Source organism: Spodoptera frugiperda, chromosome 30 (assembly GCF_023101765.2).
Source record: "Spodoptera frugiperda isolate SF20-4 chromosome 30, AGI-APGP_CSIRO_Sfru_2.0, whole genome shotgun sequence".
Classification (NCBI taxonomy): Eukaryota; Metazoa; Arthropoda; class Insecta; order Lepidoptera; family Noctuidae; genus Spodoptera; species Spodoptera frugiperda.
In genome coordinates, this window is record NC_064241.1 from 7,497,907 (window position 1) to 7,515,004 (window position 17,098).

At 35.3% G+C, this 17,098-nt stretch overlaps 2 protein-coding genes across 4 annotated transcripts in view; one reads left to right on the forward strand and one right to left on the reverse strand.

Annotated features, from left to right (window-relative positions):
- LOC118270049 (uncharacterized) overlaps nucleotides 1-1,645 on the forward strand; it is a 63,996-nt gene extending 62,351 nt beyond the window's left edge. For both annotated transcript variants that reach the window (XM_035585496.2, XM_050707110.1), the window contains one exon: nucleotides 256-1,645. In XM_035585496.2, coding sequence (XP_035441389.1) covers nucleotides 256-756 — 501 coding nt within the window. In that variant the 3' untranslated portion in view covers nucleotides 757-1,645. The remainder of the gene's footprint in view (nucleotides 1-255) is intronic.
- Nucleotides 1-17,098, reverse strand: part of LOC118270050 (autophagy-related protein 16-1) — a 172,904-nt gene extending 155,806 nt beyond the window's left edge. Inside the window, exons 1-9 of one of the 2 annotated variants that reach the window (XM_035585497.2) lie at nucleotides 16,711-17,098; nucleotides 15,489-15,596; nucleotides 14,920-15,085; nucleotides 13,610-13,772; nucleotides 11,108-11,196; nucleotides 10,458-10,511; nucleotides 8,839-8,989; nucleotides 8,601-8,706; nucleotides 7,825-7,967 (exon numbers count right to left, since the gene is read on the reverse strand). In XM_035585497.2, the coding sequence (XP_035441390.1) occupies nucleotides 7,825-7,967; nucleotides 8,601-8,706; nucleotides 8,839-8,989; nucleotides 10,458-10,511; nucleotides 11,108-11,196; nucleotides 13,610-13,772; nucleotides 14,920-15,085; nucleotides 15,489-15,596; nucleotides 16,711-16,804 (1,074 nt within the window). In that variant the 5' untranslated portion in view covers nucleotides 16,805-17,098. The remainder of the gene's footprint in view (nucleotides 1-7,824; nucleotides 7,968-8,600; nucleotides 8,707-8,838; nucleotides 8,990-10,457; nucleotides 10,512-11,107; nucleotides 11,197-13,609; nucleotides 13,773-14,919; nucleotides 15,086-15,488; nucleotides 15,597-16,710) is intronic. The other variant, XM_035585498.2, reaches the window with a different exon arrangement.

Sequence of the window (17,098 nt, forward strand, 5' to 3'; positions counted from 1 at the left end):
AAGTAATCTTCCACGCGTAATTACTAAAAAGTCCAATTATGTATAGTAAAAACAGTAAAATTCTATCTCAAAACTTAATGAAGTGGTACCAGTCCATATTACGTTTAAGTACTAAGTTTTTGTACCTTGCCGAAGCAGTAAAAAAAGCTTCAACGCGTGTGAAGGCCGGCAGAAACTCGTAATGAAAATAATTGACTCATTTATCTACAGCTTCAATGAGAACAATTTTAACGAGCGATTTGTTCAATCTTACAGATGCTGTTGTCTCACTTCGATGCCTTCAAGTTCCCATCTTCGGAAGTTGTCCAGTTCCGTGCCTTGGTAACTCCTTGCATGCCGACGTGTGAACCAGTGCAGTGCGACGGCGGCCCGAACGAACTCCGCTCCGTCATGTCATACGGACGTAGGAAGAGGCGTTCTACTCCCGCGGCACCCACAGACGATATGCTTCTTGTGCAGACCATCCAGATTACTGACAAATTCGGTTTTGACAAACAACGCGCCAAGAATGTCACTGAAGACTCTGTGTACGTCAGAGAGACCGACGTTACTTGCGTAAACGCAGCGGGAGCAATGCTCGCGGCAGCTGCTTTCCTAGCAGCTCAACTAGTCGTACTAGCAGCTTGGACCTGCAGTTGGCAGCGAAGACGCGCTGCCGCTAAGGCTGCTGAGTTGCTTCCAGGACCCAATGCTCCCTCCGCCCTCTGCAAAGTCTACGATGCCAGTTTTTCTCGTGCACACCAGAGGCATTTCTAAATAAGAGAAGACGTGTCGACGTGATCAGCGTCCGCAATAGTAGTATATTTCGTTAGTTTAAAAACCCCCGTCGAGTTCTGGCTCGTGTGACGATATCCGCTGGGCGTGTTGTCGTCCACCGAGCTCAGAGCAGCGATAGCGGTTATTTAATGGTTAGTGTCCGAACGCTTCCCCAGCACAGCACTGGACGCGGTGCTGCGGGGGCGCGCGACACAGAGGCGGGGACGACCACAAGAGCGTGCGCGAATGTGGACGGATGCGAGTGCGGCGCGCAGTGTGACCGTGTTGTGAGTTTAGTGCGTTGAATGCGTCTTGTATGTGAGGTCGCTCGCTTGTCCCCGTCTCCGGAGTCGTCGGCGGGACCGCGGCCGTGAGTCGTTATCAAGATCACGTCGCTCATTCGTTCACTTTACGCTCGGACATCCACTCGAGGAAGTCTGAATACGTATTGTACCATATTTTTTTTAAAAGTAGCATAAGCCTGATTTTAATGATATGTAGTGATAAGTAAAAAGTAACATTTCAGTACCTTTTAAGTAGATAACCGAACGTGCGACCTAAGTCAAGAGACGATGGATTGACGGCCGTCCCGACATCGTAATTTATTTAAATTAGTGTAGTTTCTTTTTTACGTAATTTATGATTGAATTTAATACTATTTAATAAAATTTTAATATAACTGAGATACCTACCTAAACAAACGAAAGCTTACGACTTACAAAATGTGCTATTCCATGTAAACTGAAAGTATTTTATTATGATATCTACTAGTGCCTTAATAATGAGATGTTAATGTATTAAAATGTTGTTTAAACTTTGTACTTAAGCAGCATTTAACTTGTTTCATCCGTCCAAATTGTCATTACTTAAAATAAAAATTTCCAAAATATTACCTGGTTTTATTTTGTATAATTATAGCCTCACACGTTATTTAAATAAAGGAACAAAGAGTTTGCTGTTTGCACATCCACTATTCAATGCTAATCATTAATTAAACATGATTGTTAAAACACCGACTCATTAAAACCTATCTGGATGTGTCGGTCAGATAAAGACAAAATAAAACAACCACATATCAATTAACCGCCATGATATTTTATGATTGGCAACTAAAAACAAAACTTGTGCTGTCATTGAACCATTCTTTTTGTGCCGAACCAGTTTCCGCCGCGGCCAAAAGAGCATTCATAAATGCAAAAGTGTGGTAATAAAGGCGGAAAACAAAAAATAGAGTAGATTTGAACAGTGACTTGAAATTGCACACATCAATGAGATGGGATCTTGGAGTTAAGTTCTTAGCACCATCACGTGTGAAGGGGCACGGCGGTCGTTCGTGCGCTAGATAAGATCGGCGCGCGCGACGGCACGTGTCCTGTGTCGCGTGCCGACTTGAGAACAACTAAGCGTAGCCATTAGTAGCCCGCAACAAAGAATTTGTCCCTACAAGCGTTCTTTCTAGATTTAGATTAGCAACGGCGTTGAAAAGAAATAAAATTAAGCCTTTTTGAGTTCGCCGCTAAAGCGCCAGCTGCTTTGTAAAAAAAAGGTGATTTAAGATGGTATTAGGATACTCTCGCGTACCACACGTAGAAAAAAGAGTTGATAACTTGCTCGCAAATGTTGCTCTGTTATGTAAATAAAATTAAATGGTCAGTGAAATGGGAACTGGTTTTATTATAGTTGAAGAGCATTTATTATTTTCAGCAATAAGTATGATGTGCATAAACAAGCAAAACGTTTTGATATCACACATATAATCGTATTTCAAATTATGGTAACGAACGATAAAAACCAGCTTTCCTTTAGGAGAAAATTTATTATATCAATAACTACACAAACTCGATCACATACCTATTATGACAAACAGAAACAGAAGCAATTCAGACTCCAAATCCAGGTTTACTCTATGTATAAATAAACAAGAGCCCTTTGTCGGTGTTCATAGAATTTGCACTAATGTCTACTAAAGAAAAGCTTTTTAACAATCTCGCTCGTTATAGAAATGCTAAAAAGGCTTTACGTTAGCACACAAGTGTCCATTCCAGCGAATATTATGGTGCCATCTAGCACACAATTTATTAGACTAGTAAATTGTGTTCACGCAATACAGTCTTTATGAATAGAACATAAAAATCTAACCAGTTTTCAATTGGACGCCCTGTACTAGGTATAAAAATAATAAAATGTAAATGTCTTGTGAAAGCCGAGGGCGGTCACAATTTTACAGTAGTCGACAGGCATTTTCGAAGAACTATAAAATTCAAATATTGAATGCAACATTGTGCTGCAGATAAAGTCGTTTACAATAATATGAAATATTCATAAAAGGGAATCGACGGTGGCCACCGGAATCGCGAGGAACGGACAAGAAAAAACAAAATAAGCTGAACAATCGACTGGTGAACATCGGTCATGGGACAAGTCCACCAGTCAACATATATATTAAACATCGTCTTGTCTTTATAAGGAACGTCCTTGGGACGCTTTAGTATAGGGAAGAGCCTGTACTCGATCAATATCGGCCCCTTTTGTATCTTGTTCCGATCCTACTTATTGAGCCAATACTTGAAGATTTTATCTCGCGCTCGGCCTAGCGACACAAATGAAATATTGCTGGGATGGACTTCTCATGAAATATGTAATCTGATTAACTATAACAACAAATGAGAACTTAAACAGGCCAACGACCATAAAATGTCTAAATTAATACATTTATGAAAATGTAAACACTTTTCAGAGTTAATTAAAATACATATTTGCATTTTAAAAGATGCAGTGATACCTATATCACAGATATGCCCCGAAGAAGATTTAAATTTTCAAATTTATTTTCATTAACGACTGTTGAATACCGGATTATTCTGAACTTATTCAAAGATCAGGGTTCCGTGATCATTCACCGTAACGCACAAAGACAATAGACAATTACATTTATGCAAATTCAATTCATTCGAGTAAAGCCGCATTATGTTTTGCGTTTATCGTCTATTTTATTACACATTTTGTGTCCCGCACATCGGCCGCATTTATAGGCGCTGGCGCATTTGACTGTCACAACTTTACAAGTTAGTTCCACTTTGACGGTGACCACCATGGCGTTATATTTTGCATTCTATCTACAATATATTAAATACGACGGAAACAGCTCAACAGAAGAGCATAGAATTGGATACAGTAAAAGTTGGTTACAGAAAATTTTATGGAGAATTTACTTGCATGCGATATTATTCCGCCAAGCAATCGGATAAATCGTTTCTAAGTGAAATTACGCTTAAATCTTGACAAGACGACAATAATTATAAGATCTTTTTGATTAAAAAAACTACATTATAACTGTCCAGTTTTTATCTTAAAACAATCTTTTAAAATAAATTTAGCCAAATACGTAATGAGATAATGTCTTAGAATTTCCCGTATGCTTAATCTTGATAGACTGAATTCTCGACCAAGTGTTGATTACTGTCACTTATCGTATAGGAATCAACATAAGCCAAGTAAATGCCAAGTTAAAAATGTAATAAAGAACTTTAAGAATAACACAGAGACGCATTATGCACCGAAATTGGAATTTATAAAAAGGGGAAATTGGACAAACAGACGAGACGATTAACGAAAGTTAAGTAACAATAATTATCTCAGTACGGAACTGAATGGGTACTTTTGTAACAAAAGTGCATTAACTTAGCCTTTTTAATACTAACTAGGACACTTTCGTTTGGAAAGGAAAGTAAAAGATGACAAAGGTATCTTTTATGTTCTTGTATTTAGGAGAAAGGTCTGTTGATTTTCAAATATTTATAGGAACAAATGCTCATACTGTTGCTATGTTCGAAAAGCTTGGTTGGTATTTTTTTAAAGATTGCAACTTTGTGTTGGAGAATTTTAAAATAAATGTGGTCGTTTGGAATTTCCTTATCCTGTTTTATTTTGAGTGAAGTTGACTGCATGGTTGATGCGGTGGCTGGGCCGGCTGCCATGCAACGGGTAGCGGGTTCGATTACCGCACGGAGCAACACTGTGTTATCCAGAAATTGTTGTTTTGTGTGTATGTGTATGTGAAATTAAATGTTTGTAAACGCACCCTCGACACGGAAGAAAATATTAGAGTGGGTGCAGCGTTCAAGACGGTTTATGGATGTTAATGTATCAACATTTTTATTTCCGAGGGTATTTCAAGTCTTTCGTATCTTAATCAATGTATATGCAGAAATTTTACGCAGAAATAGGCAATATGAATATGATATAATACGTTTTCCATCACCATATAAAGCAAAACTTAAAACTTCATTACCCCGAACTAGTGGGAAGCTATTTGTAAGTATAATTTTATGTTCTGCAATTCTCCAAGTCTTGGAAATTTTAACTTAATCTAGAAAGCACTAAATAGTTTTACTGAAGTGCAATTGCTCATTTAAATAAATAGCAGAATATTTCAAGCTTTCTGTTGTTCAAAGGCGCCATTAGAAATAATAAAGTTGTTCAGGATTCGCTGCGTTCCTTAACATATTATCTCCGTCAGCCACCATTTATCAGCCACTATAAATGTTTACTGCGAGGAATAATCTTGACAATTATATTGCTCCTTAGAAATTAACGTTCCCAGCAAATTATTTTCTTTTGCAGTAAATCCAAATTTGTATCCATTTTATTTACGATCAAGTCTATAACAGGCGCATCTTCGACCAATAAAAAGGCACCAGTTGCTCACTGCGAGAGCCCTTTAAGGCAAAACTCAATTTTGAGGTGCGAGAATTCATAAAAAACGAGATTGGCAACTGTTATGGAACGAATAATCTGTTAACAGATCGTAAATCAGACGGTACTGGAGATAAGAGAGCATCCGGTGGACTCACGAAGCGCAATCGATTTGGACTCATTATATGGCTATTGCTCGGCGCCAGTTATGGATATTCGCTGCGCAATTTGTGTATTATTTGCATCGGGATAGTTCTTCGATACCGCGATCACGCAGGGGCTTTCTCAATGCGAAAATAAACGGAGATAAGCTCAAGAAATAAAATCATGCCGATGACTAGAAGCGCTCAACAACATCTAGATAACCATTTAAAACCACATAATAAATTACGATTAACGGTTCACATTAAATAAATAATACGTTACAAACGATTAATTCTAAATTATGATACCAATAAATCAGTGTCATCATTATTTTGAACACTCAATTTATATCTCTACTAAATCCTATTATTAAGTTTGCAAAAAAACTTTGATAAAACCGATTAGTATCGATTATATGGAAAAACTTCCAGTATTTATTTTATTTCTGCGTGGTCAGTAAATGAGTGGGCGTGCTCTCCAATTTGTTGACGTTGAGGTCCTGATTGTATGTTTGTACAGGGATGCACGATGAGAGCATGCGAAATATCCGCCGAGGTGGGCGGCACGCGAATGGCATCTGTTATATTATTGAATCCAGTATTATCGTTGCAAGTGCAATATTTACTTCAACAATAAACTGATTTGTTACCTGATTCAATTTAAATACGCTAAGTGGTACAGTTGGTTTCGATGTGTGCGTGCGTAAACATTTCCGAGCGCGGTAGAGTCTAATGCAGCCTGTCTGTTTACCGCAATTTAGCCATCAAATCAAATTAGTTTATAGATGTTGCGATATTTTCATCCCACCTGTACAAGATATTTCTACACTATAAATACAAAACAATTTCAGTCTCTACGATGGTTTGCTTTTAACGCAAAGTCTAAATATTGTGCGGAAAAAATAGAATTATCGTTTCTACAAAACGATCGGCTGAGTCAGGAGAAGATTGTAAACTGGCATAAGGAAAATGGGTGTGGTAATTTAATAACTGTATTAAATCAAATGTACCTAAGTATGCAAGGCTCTTGAAGGTCCGTTACGTGAGATTTGAATCACGGTATTTATATTGTACATAATTCATATTGGGATCGGATGAGTTGGTACTCGCGTGAAACGTCGGAAGTGATCAAAGCGGGATCACGAAGCGCGGACGCGCTAACAAACCGCTAATAGACGATCGTGTTCGTGACCCCGCCCTGCGCGGCCCTCCCCGCCTCCCGACCACAACAATAATGTCCGAACTGACGGATACTATTATTGCATCTTGCTCGTTTACACAACACCCACGTGTATCTGCATACCTAACAAGATTTGTGAGTCAGACCGAGATCAAATCAATCGCGGCTTCAGCAAGACGGTAAATAAATAATGATTGCTATATTCCAATTATTGCAAATGGATACGAGCAGTGAACAAGATGATATCGGTAATGTTATTCATGGATAGCTGTGTACACTAAACACTGCCAACATTAAATATGTACTACTGCATTTATTTGCAGGGAAATGTGTGCAGACAACTGTAAACTTCCTATGCTCATCTATCACTTGCAGTCATAAATTATACTTTATAAACTAGGGCAGGGAGGTGAAAAATTTCATCCTAGCCGTTTATTAGTGTTACTAGGCTAACTAGACTTAGGTGTAAACGACGATACAATGTTTGTGTTGTGTTCCCGTCTAAATATTTTAAAGCGTTTGATCAAAGCAACATCACGTTTGTTATGTATGTGAGGTAGCAGCTGTTTACAATTTAAATCAAGGATGAATGTAGTTTTTAATATGTAATCTATACCTTGTTTACATACAACAGTAGACCACATGTTTGTGCTAGATTTACTTCATTGACACGTTATATCACCACCATCGAGATACAAGCTATGCTACGTTGATGCATCATTGGTACACCTAGCTTAGCACTAGTGGAAACGGGCTCAGCTAAACCGTGTTTATATATTGAAAAATGCGTGCTATGGTTGTGTGCTATCGATGGCTTCCCTACTACCGATACATCGCATACTTATGCTGCGTATGTTCCTTGCACAGCTACATAGTTTAGTATCAGTGGAAATGGTCACATAATTTCACAGCTTAGCTATTACATCTTCGTAGCATAGATACATAGCACATTTCTGGTGGAAAAGCACCCTTGAAGTCTTGTTCCCAAATAAAATAGACTTCATGTTTAAAAAGAAGTCAACCGGTCAATCAATGTAGAAGTCGACTCACCCTTAATCGCTGGTCGGCGACAGTCCACACGCGACTGGCGAAGTCATTAGAAGCTCCTACGATGTACGCGCCTGTTGAGTCGAAGTCAACTGACATGACTCCCGCGTTCGATCCTACTAGCGTACCTCTTGTTTCCACCATACCTGAAATGTTGTGAAGATTATCCTTAAACAATATCCATTAATATAGATTATAAGAAAATTTGCTCAATTAATAATGGTCTTTACTGTCGTGAATAAACTGTTCAAGTTAAAAAAATATTCAAAGGAACTTTTAAAGGAGACAAAAAGTTTTCTATGAGTAAAACTGGATTTTTTATTTAGCAATGTGTAAGTACCATTGCCACGTCTTACAGACAGTTGAAGTTGAGATATTAGTTTTTTTAAAATGTACCAGTTGTTGCTTTTGTAATTTTAAGAGTAGGTACATAAATAAACTTGAAAATATCTGTAATTACCAAAACGCTAGTAAAAATATATCATAAAATATATTTTTGTAGCCTTCGTGGCGAATGCGGCGTGAAACAACGCCTGCCATGTTTCGTTGTGTGGGTGAGGTTACCTTCCCATCTTCCCAATCCCCGATTGGCAAGATGCGACCGGCAACGCACTTGTAACGCCCCTGGTGTTTCGGGTGTCCATGGGCGGCGGCAATTGCTTACGATCCCCGACCCTACTTTCATGGTATAAGCCGGTAAATGACCCGCCTGTTCATTTACCGGCTTATACCATGAAAAAAGAATTAGGTAAAAACAATTAAAAATGTTTTTAACTTACATTTAGTAACATCCCATAATTTGACTTTCCTATCAGCTCCACCTGTCGCAACAATTCTGTCCGTTGGACTCCATTTCACTGCATTCACTTCACCGTCATGAGCATCCTGATATAACAAAACTGATCATTAAAACATTCACAATTAATATGAAACCACACACCGAAATCGCCTAAACATCACAACACCAAGCATTTACAAAACCGCATGCATGCCTTAGAACTTTGTCTTATTACTTACAAATCTCAGTGCAACTTTATTAGGCAGAATAGTTGCGAAATACGGCATCGAGTCCAATATTTTGTCTTCAGAACTGCCTGACCCACTACTCCTACTACCACTCTCTCTAGCTGCCTCCTCCAACTCTTTCCGCACCTTATCGCTTTTCTTTCTGAAAGAAAACATTTCAAACTGACGTAAGACGGACTCCCAAGTCTCTTTGTTGTGACTTTTATTACCGTTTCGACCGCTTTTCCGCGAAGCCATTTTTGCAGGCGGACTATTCGATACAACATACCACATTTTATGGATACGACCTATTTCTTTTGCCCAACCATAAATATTAATACCAACATGCATAAAACACAGCAATCGTGGTGATTATTAATTAGTCTTTAGCCTTATGCGTCCAAAGCATCTGCTACTAGACCTCACAATTTCCCGTCTCTATCGATAATGCAATCAAGGTGCGTATATCCAGAAACCAGAATAATTTCCATGCACGATGTCTTAATAAATAATTTATGATGCCAATTTAATTGATTAATAAATTCTGCATTTACGAACCTTAATGAAAATCTGTTATATGAGACATTTTCACGTCAGACGTTTTAGTTTTATTTCGTCCTACATTTACATCAAACATGGCACTATCTACCATTTACTAATAGTAGTGTCTACCGAGCAATAGTGCACAATCCAATAAAAAAAATCATGCAAACACGTTACCAATCCATTCGCTTAAAATAAATAAAAGTTTTATCACACTGTATTCAAAATTGTTAATATTGTGAACCAAAATAAAATGATTGAATGGATAAGAATAGATCGAGTGACATGTGAGTCGATAAAATTAAAATCACATAAATAAAGTGAGCGTTGGAAAGACAAATAAATATGGAACTTCAAAGGCGAATTAAATTGTAAATATTATACGGACTAGCGTAAACAATCCATAGCAGTATCAATATACAGAATATGCAGATACTGTAAGGCTACAATTTCACGCGATCACGAAAATGTATCCACATCAATTTAACGACTGAATGCAGAGTGCATTACAAAATGTTCGGTAAACTGCATAATCCGTGTTCTATTTTAGAATTTAGGTGTTTACGTGTGGCAATGACAATGCCAGAATTTAATGTAACGTATCGAACGTTAATAACTGCAACTATACTGGAAGTAACCTCGCATGTTGTATTAATAGAACGTACGTTATTGGATGTGTAATGAAAATTCTCTAGGATCTAACGTCGCAAACCGAGTACATGCACACGTAATCAAATGGAATTTTGTAAGTAGGTAAACAAATGACGCGAATAATGTAACGCACATGACAACTTGTTACTTCGATACGTGACAACGACGCACACCGTATTATGATAGGATCATACTTAACTTCGAACGATTGCCAATGTCCTGATGCATACAAAAATTCCGTTAGAAAGATAAGTAGATATGACAGAAACTCCATACAATTTTACAAACAAGAAAGGAAAAGAAATCATGAGTCAGTTTCAGAGTGCAGTTAAGACATAAATATATGGGCCATTTTCATGAAGAGATATAATGTTCAATAATGAACGCCACAATGCCTTCAAACCACCACATCATCATTCACATTATGTCAAACTCACCCGAAACTAACTCTACCAAACGTGTTGATGAAAAACGCGGTAGGGTTGCTTGACCTGTTGAAGAAATTAGACAAAAAGAAGCAAAAACAAAAATTATGGGTACTTATGCAAGCCTCTAAGCCTCGCGGCACACACAAACCCCACTCTAGTAACGACACTTGGCAAAGTAAAATACACATTTTAAACACAAAATTATTCAATAACATTATTTAGGAAATGTGCATTTACTACTAATATTTGTCAGGCGTAAATCGAGAAACTGATAAATCAAAACAACCATTAACCATTAGCTCGAATTTAGTTGATCCCCTCGCTTTACACGTGACAAATATTCTACGGTGCAGTGCACATCAACTCTATGGTAGCAGCGACATTCACTTGCAAGTCTCATTGCAACTATATACTCACAGGCAAAAACAAATACACTAGTATGCCATCGACCGAATGCCCCAATAATATATAAATTTTGACTAAACCATAAATTAAATACAAATACCAATTTTCAAATACCAAAAAGTTTTTTTTTTTAAATGGTCTTGGTGCCTTTAATTAATAGCTAAACAAATACTTAGGTAAAACTGGAATATAAAACATGCTGTAATAAATTAGTTATTATGAGGTTTTCACAAAAATATGCATTTCATACTTACTTGAGGAAATGTTCATTTTCTTCATTCATTTTATCTGCATCCTTAGCTTTGTATTTTATGAGTCTCTCCACTAACGACCGATTTTCATCCTACAACACAAGAATTGCACTGTAAAAACTATTGGCACAAAAACACGAACCTATATAACAACACAAAATAATTAAGTACCCTCTTGAAAACTCGTCGCATGTTTATCAATTTAAACTCAAACAGTTCCCGCGACTCTTTAGTGTTAAATAGCTAATTTATTAACGACTTGTTCAAAAGAAAACATGGAAATTATCTCTGAAATCAACTGCTGACACACTGCCACGAAATTTTCTATCTGACTGAATGTAAGTGATGTTACTTGAGACACAGCTATAAGCATTTCATACACAGCTGTTATCACGTGATCGTCGTAAAATATACAGCGGGCTACATTTTATGATATCCTAGTAATTCATTACATTAAGTGATATGTTGTTTGAGGCATAGCTTCGCATGGGAGCTTTACGAGGCCATCGCGCTATTTGTGTTAAGCCCGGTACCAAATCGGGATTGGATCACCCACTCGGCCGAGTTGATTTGATATATTGTGTGGTCAATACGCTTTGACGGATATGAAAGCCCGCTATCTTGCGTGAATAGTAATTACCGGTTGTAGTTAAGGTAATAACAAGATCTCTTTATCTATAGCGATATCTAGCATAGATTTTCCTAGAAAATATTGAAATTTACCTATTTTATTGCCATAAGTATTTTTAAAGATTTCTTAAAAATATTTCACGTTAATTTTTTTGACATTGAGAAATGCTTTTGTTAAATAGATTTTAGAAAAACACATGAGCTTCGGCAAATTCTGTCATCGAGAGTAATCACACACTGTAGACAGAGTATCTAAATATAATTGCGAATGAATGGAAGAAACTCGCGAAAAAAGCTATCAAAAAAAAAGGACCGAGGAATATGAAACACGCTGCATATTAATATAAAGACAAGCTAGAATCAGCTTGGACCATTGCCAAATTTTAAATGATGCTATAAAAATCTAAAGTTCCAGCGGAAAAAATTGTTCAATAACGACCACCAGTACTATGCCAAAAATATTTTTACTCAGTATAAACAAAAGCAAGAAAGCTTCAAACGTAGTGGAACGTATCTTTTTTAACTGCCTTCAACAAGTAACAGACGCAGCTGATATGAGCTAATGTTTAATTACTGAGATAAAATTGTTGATTCATTACTCAAAGTCGTGTTTAAAAGCTATTTTCAAATAAGTTTTTAGTGTGGAAAGCTTGGAAATGTGGTGAACAAGAGAATCATGTGGGTTGTGGCGTTGCTGAATGAATAACAATCTGTGATATTCATAATTTATAGCGAGTAAGATTTTTTTTTAATAAGTAGATAGTATTTAGCGTTGTCTGTGCAAAGTCAAGCTTGTTTACGTTTAAAAATGTATCGTTTATTTCTGAACTAAACTAGATTAGTAGACTTTACAATGTGGATACGGTTATTTTCAGTGCTAGTAGTATTCTTAGAAACCTGGTTTACTTATATCTATTTAAAACGTTTTATCTTTTAAACTCATTGGGAGTTGCAAAGAAATTAAAATGTATATTTTTATGTTATATTATTCGTGATTATAATAATATGAGAATTGCTAAGTTTCAGAAGTAAAACAGTATCAGAATCTGTTCTCTCAACAATTACCACATATTTTCTTCTTCATCTCTTAGTTTCAAAAATGTCACTTAGCTGTGTGTAGGTAATATTGTTCCAATAAGTATTTACTAATAGCAAATAAATTAAGTTTTTGATAATATTTTTCTAGATATTTTATTTGTGTAGCAGGATTTAGATTAGCTGTAAGTGTATCGGAATCCACCACTGGTTAAATATAGCATCGCTTGAAACATTGTTACAAAAGAAAAACATTGTTACATGACTTACATTGATTTATGGGCTATCTATCTATAGGAATTTTTAATGTTTATACATTAGGGAGAAAAATATTTGTAAAACAAACAACCTACTGTTTCCACTTGAGTAGTCGCTTTTTATACGCTGGTAAGTGCTTTTGGCATAATTAGAATTTATCATGCACAGTCCTTAGTATTTTCTTATTAATTAGGGTTCATACATATAATTCTACTTGTTTTAAGTGGGAACTCCCACAGAGTTCAGGTCATCTCAACAGAATTCAGTTTAAAACCATTTAGTGTCCATGCAAAACCCCTGTGGACAGACCAAGTAGTGCGCCTTAGGGATATATTTATGTAGATGACTCGCTCAAAGGAGCACCGGAGCGGTAAACTCTAACAAAATTCTAAAAAGTAATTTAAACTAAGTATAACAATGAATAAAAATGTTTCTTTAAAGATTGCTAACTTATATTTTAATATTATGATTTAGGAGTTCAACGTTCCATTGATCCTTTAACCAGGCAGGCCTATGCTAGGGAGAATTTCCCTGGTATAATTATAATATACTTACTACTATTAACTTTTTTATACAATATACCTGTGCTTTCCTCAATTTCTCTTCTATTGCTGCAAATGCTATCTGTAGGGCTTGGTGTTCATCCCTCAATACTTGATTTAGTCCTTGCAATTCAGACATATTTGTTTCATACATTTGAATTTCAGCCCGCAAAGACGCTATCACTGCTGTGTTTTCTGAAATTCTAAAGAAATAATAGAATTTTAATTTTGAATGTAGACAATACATGTATTCATGAGTAATATTATGCACATAATAATTAAGACTGAAGCAGGTAACAATGTTTTAATGTTAAGAAGTCCTCTATATTGTTGCTATTATAATTATTATAAATACTATTTTGAAAAGTTTTATTGTTTATATCCCATATAATTTCATAAATGTCCAAAATATTTTTATTCCGAGCCGAGCAAGAGGTGTCGTCTCAGGTTCGATTGGGTAGCAGTTATCGGTTGTTTTCAGTTCTTCAAAAATTCTAGTAGTAGCATGGAGTCCCGGAATATGTCCAATAGCAAGAGACTCAGCCCCTATTACAAGAGAGATTGGTGAAAAAAGGCAGTTACATTCAATACTGGATAGGTATAGATTAGGTATATCTAAACCTACCCCTTCAGGGAATAAAAGATGTTATGTTATGTCTTTTGTGAAGTGGAATATCTAATTTAAGACTCATTAAAATTACAAACATTAGTTTCAAACTGCACATCGGAACAGCAGTGAATATTTGTCCAAACTAAATAAGAGTAAACAAAATAGTATAGTTTTTGTCACTCATTCTCATTTAGCGGTCTGCATTGTTTGACTATAATATTATGTACACATCATAGTGCAAATACACATTAGTCGTTGTACAAATACACAAAGTAATTAGGCAAACTTGAATCATCCCGTTAAGCACACAATAAGTCCAGTGGCTTTTGGTATGACTTAATATGTTTCCGTAGACTTTATTATCTATTTACTCTGTGTTATTTAAATTAAGGTACGTGACTTTTAACTATGGGCAATCTCTTATATCAATCTAATAAAAATATAATTGGCCTTGTTATTAAAAAAATCTTTGTGATAGTATGAGAGATACTTAGCATATTATCTGTATTCGGCAATGTTTAACCATTGCCATTACCCATAAAAATGCCTCAGAATGTTCTCCTGTATAGTAAGTAGTAAGTAAACAAAGAGGACTATTGAGAGACCTCTATACAAAACATAACTGGCCAAAATTTCAACTACCTCTGTGCTTCTTTTACCGAGTAGTCATAAACGGCATAGTTTTATACAATTTTACTTAGTTATTATTAAGTAGTTTTATTTAATAGTCCAGTACTTACACAATATCTTTAGCTTGAAGTTGTTTCTCTAAATCATGTACTTTTTCATTAAGGCTCATAATCTGCTGTGCATTCTCTCCTCTTCTCCTGTGCAGAGAAGTAAGTTCTTCTTGTTGTACTAAGATTTTCTGCTCCAGAGCCTGTATCCTTTCATTGCTGGCATTTCCTGTAATTTTATAATTTTGTTTATTAGCAAAACTCTTAATGTAGACAAATATTTATTTGTTCATTACAATTACAAAATATCTAAGTGGTCTATTCACATAGAAATCATTAAATTTGTTTGTTTTCACTTAACTAATGTGTATCTTATCACATAAGGAGTAAAATTAGGTAGATCTTATGATGCTTTTATCATTTTGGTAAACACAAATAAGATATGCATTAGAATAGGTAACAAATATCACACCACTTATTGATAATAGAAATTTTAACATTCTTATTAGTCTTGTAAGCTTATGTCTAAAAAGATTTAATATTCTTGTTGGTTTTGTAATTAGCTTATGTCTAAAAAGGTATAATGTGTGATACAATATGTTTAATTCTGGAAATTAAAACAATTAACTTACCAGTTCCACTAACACTTTCAGCTCCCGTAAACCGTATTCTTTCATTGAGCAATGTTAACTGAAGATTTTCATTCTTTAATGTGTTCACATTGTCAAACAGTCGGCTCTCTGAAAATTATGAATTAGTTTCATTAAATATTTTTCATTTTGCTGATCAACTTTAGAGCCTCTTCTTATCTTATATTAAAGAATATTATTAATAATTTTTCATAATATTGTCCATCCAATTTTTTATAAGACATTAGGAATATTGCAAGTGAATATTTAATAGCATGCAAATTGGATTAGCTTAAAACAGATATATAATAGATATTATATTTGTAGGTTTAAACTTTCTAAACAAGCCTTATTGTACATATACTTTCTCAATACACCTTATAATTCCCAATGGGGCAGTTAGAAATGCATGTAACCATTTCATTTCACCAGTTATGGTATGATACCTGTTTATGGAATAAGGTATTGTTATATTGGAAATCTTCCATTTTTAAAACATTAGTTATGAAACTTTTTCCAGTTTTGGAAGTAAAGTAACATTTCAGATTCAACCTCAAAATTATTTTTTATTTATTCAAAATAATATTTTGTTGCTGTTTTCATGTGGTACCTACATTTTATTTTAAGTTAAGTTTAATATTTAATCATTGGCTCTTAAATTGCATTGTTAATGGAAATGTTATCACAGCCCTAATCTAAGTTCAGTCATGTATAAGAAAATGATTTAATTGACTTTCATAGAACATTAAAAACTTGTTGATTAGAATGTAGGTAGGTCAGTCATTCAACTTGAGTCATTGTACAAATGCATTACACATTTACATACATTGTGTTAGAGTTTGCTTAGACATAAATATTCAGAAGGTATTGTTATCCTTAATCACAATGTTTTATCACTGATATGTGGTGATAAGCCAACACTGGTAACATCACCGTGTGAGCAAATATTTCTATAAATAGACAAGGTTTTCGAATTGTTTGTTTTTTAATTATGAAAGTATTTTTTAAATATCAATTAAATTTTATTCCATTCTGCCTGTACAGGCAATGACAGAGGTTATAAACAAAGTAATTTCAAAACAAATTAATGGACATGATAACGAAAGAAGTGAACACAAACTATCTGTTACGAACAATGGATTATTAGTCTAGTGATAAATCTTGTCTATTTGATATATAATATTACAGTGTCAACACAAAGACGTCCATAGGTTAAGTTACTTACGAAAGGCTATAATGTCTTGAAATGCCGCTGTTTCATATTTATTTCTAGCCTGTAATTGGCTGATAATATTCCTTCTCCATTCCCCAGCTTCCATTTTCACCGTGCTACTAATTAACTGATACAAATTAATTAATAAATCAACTCAGGATCAAAACAAACAGATGTCATAATGTTCATCGACGATGTTTCAGTTATAACAAAGACACTCCGTGATGTTCAAATTGGAAATATAGTTCTGCGCATTTAATGAACCTATATATGCTCTAATTACGACGAGAAAAACAGAAATATCTAGAGATTTTTATGTATTTCCGAGCAATTTCAATGACAATACGTTAAATCACACTCTTGACATTGACATGACAGTAATGACAGAAAGCAGAAAGCA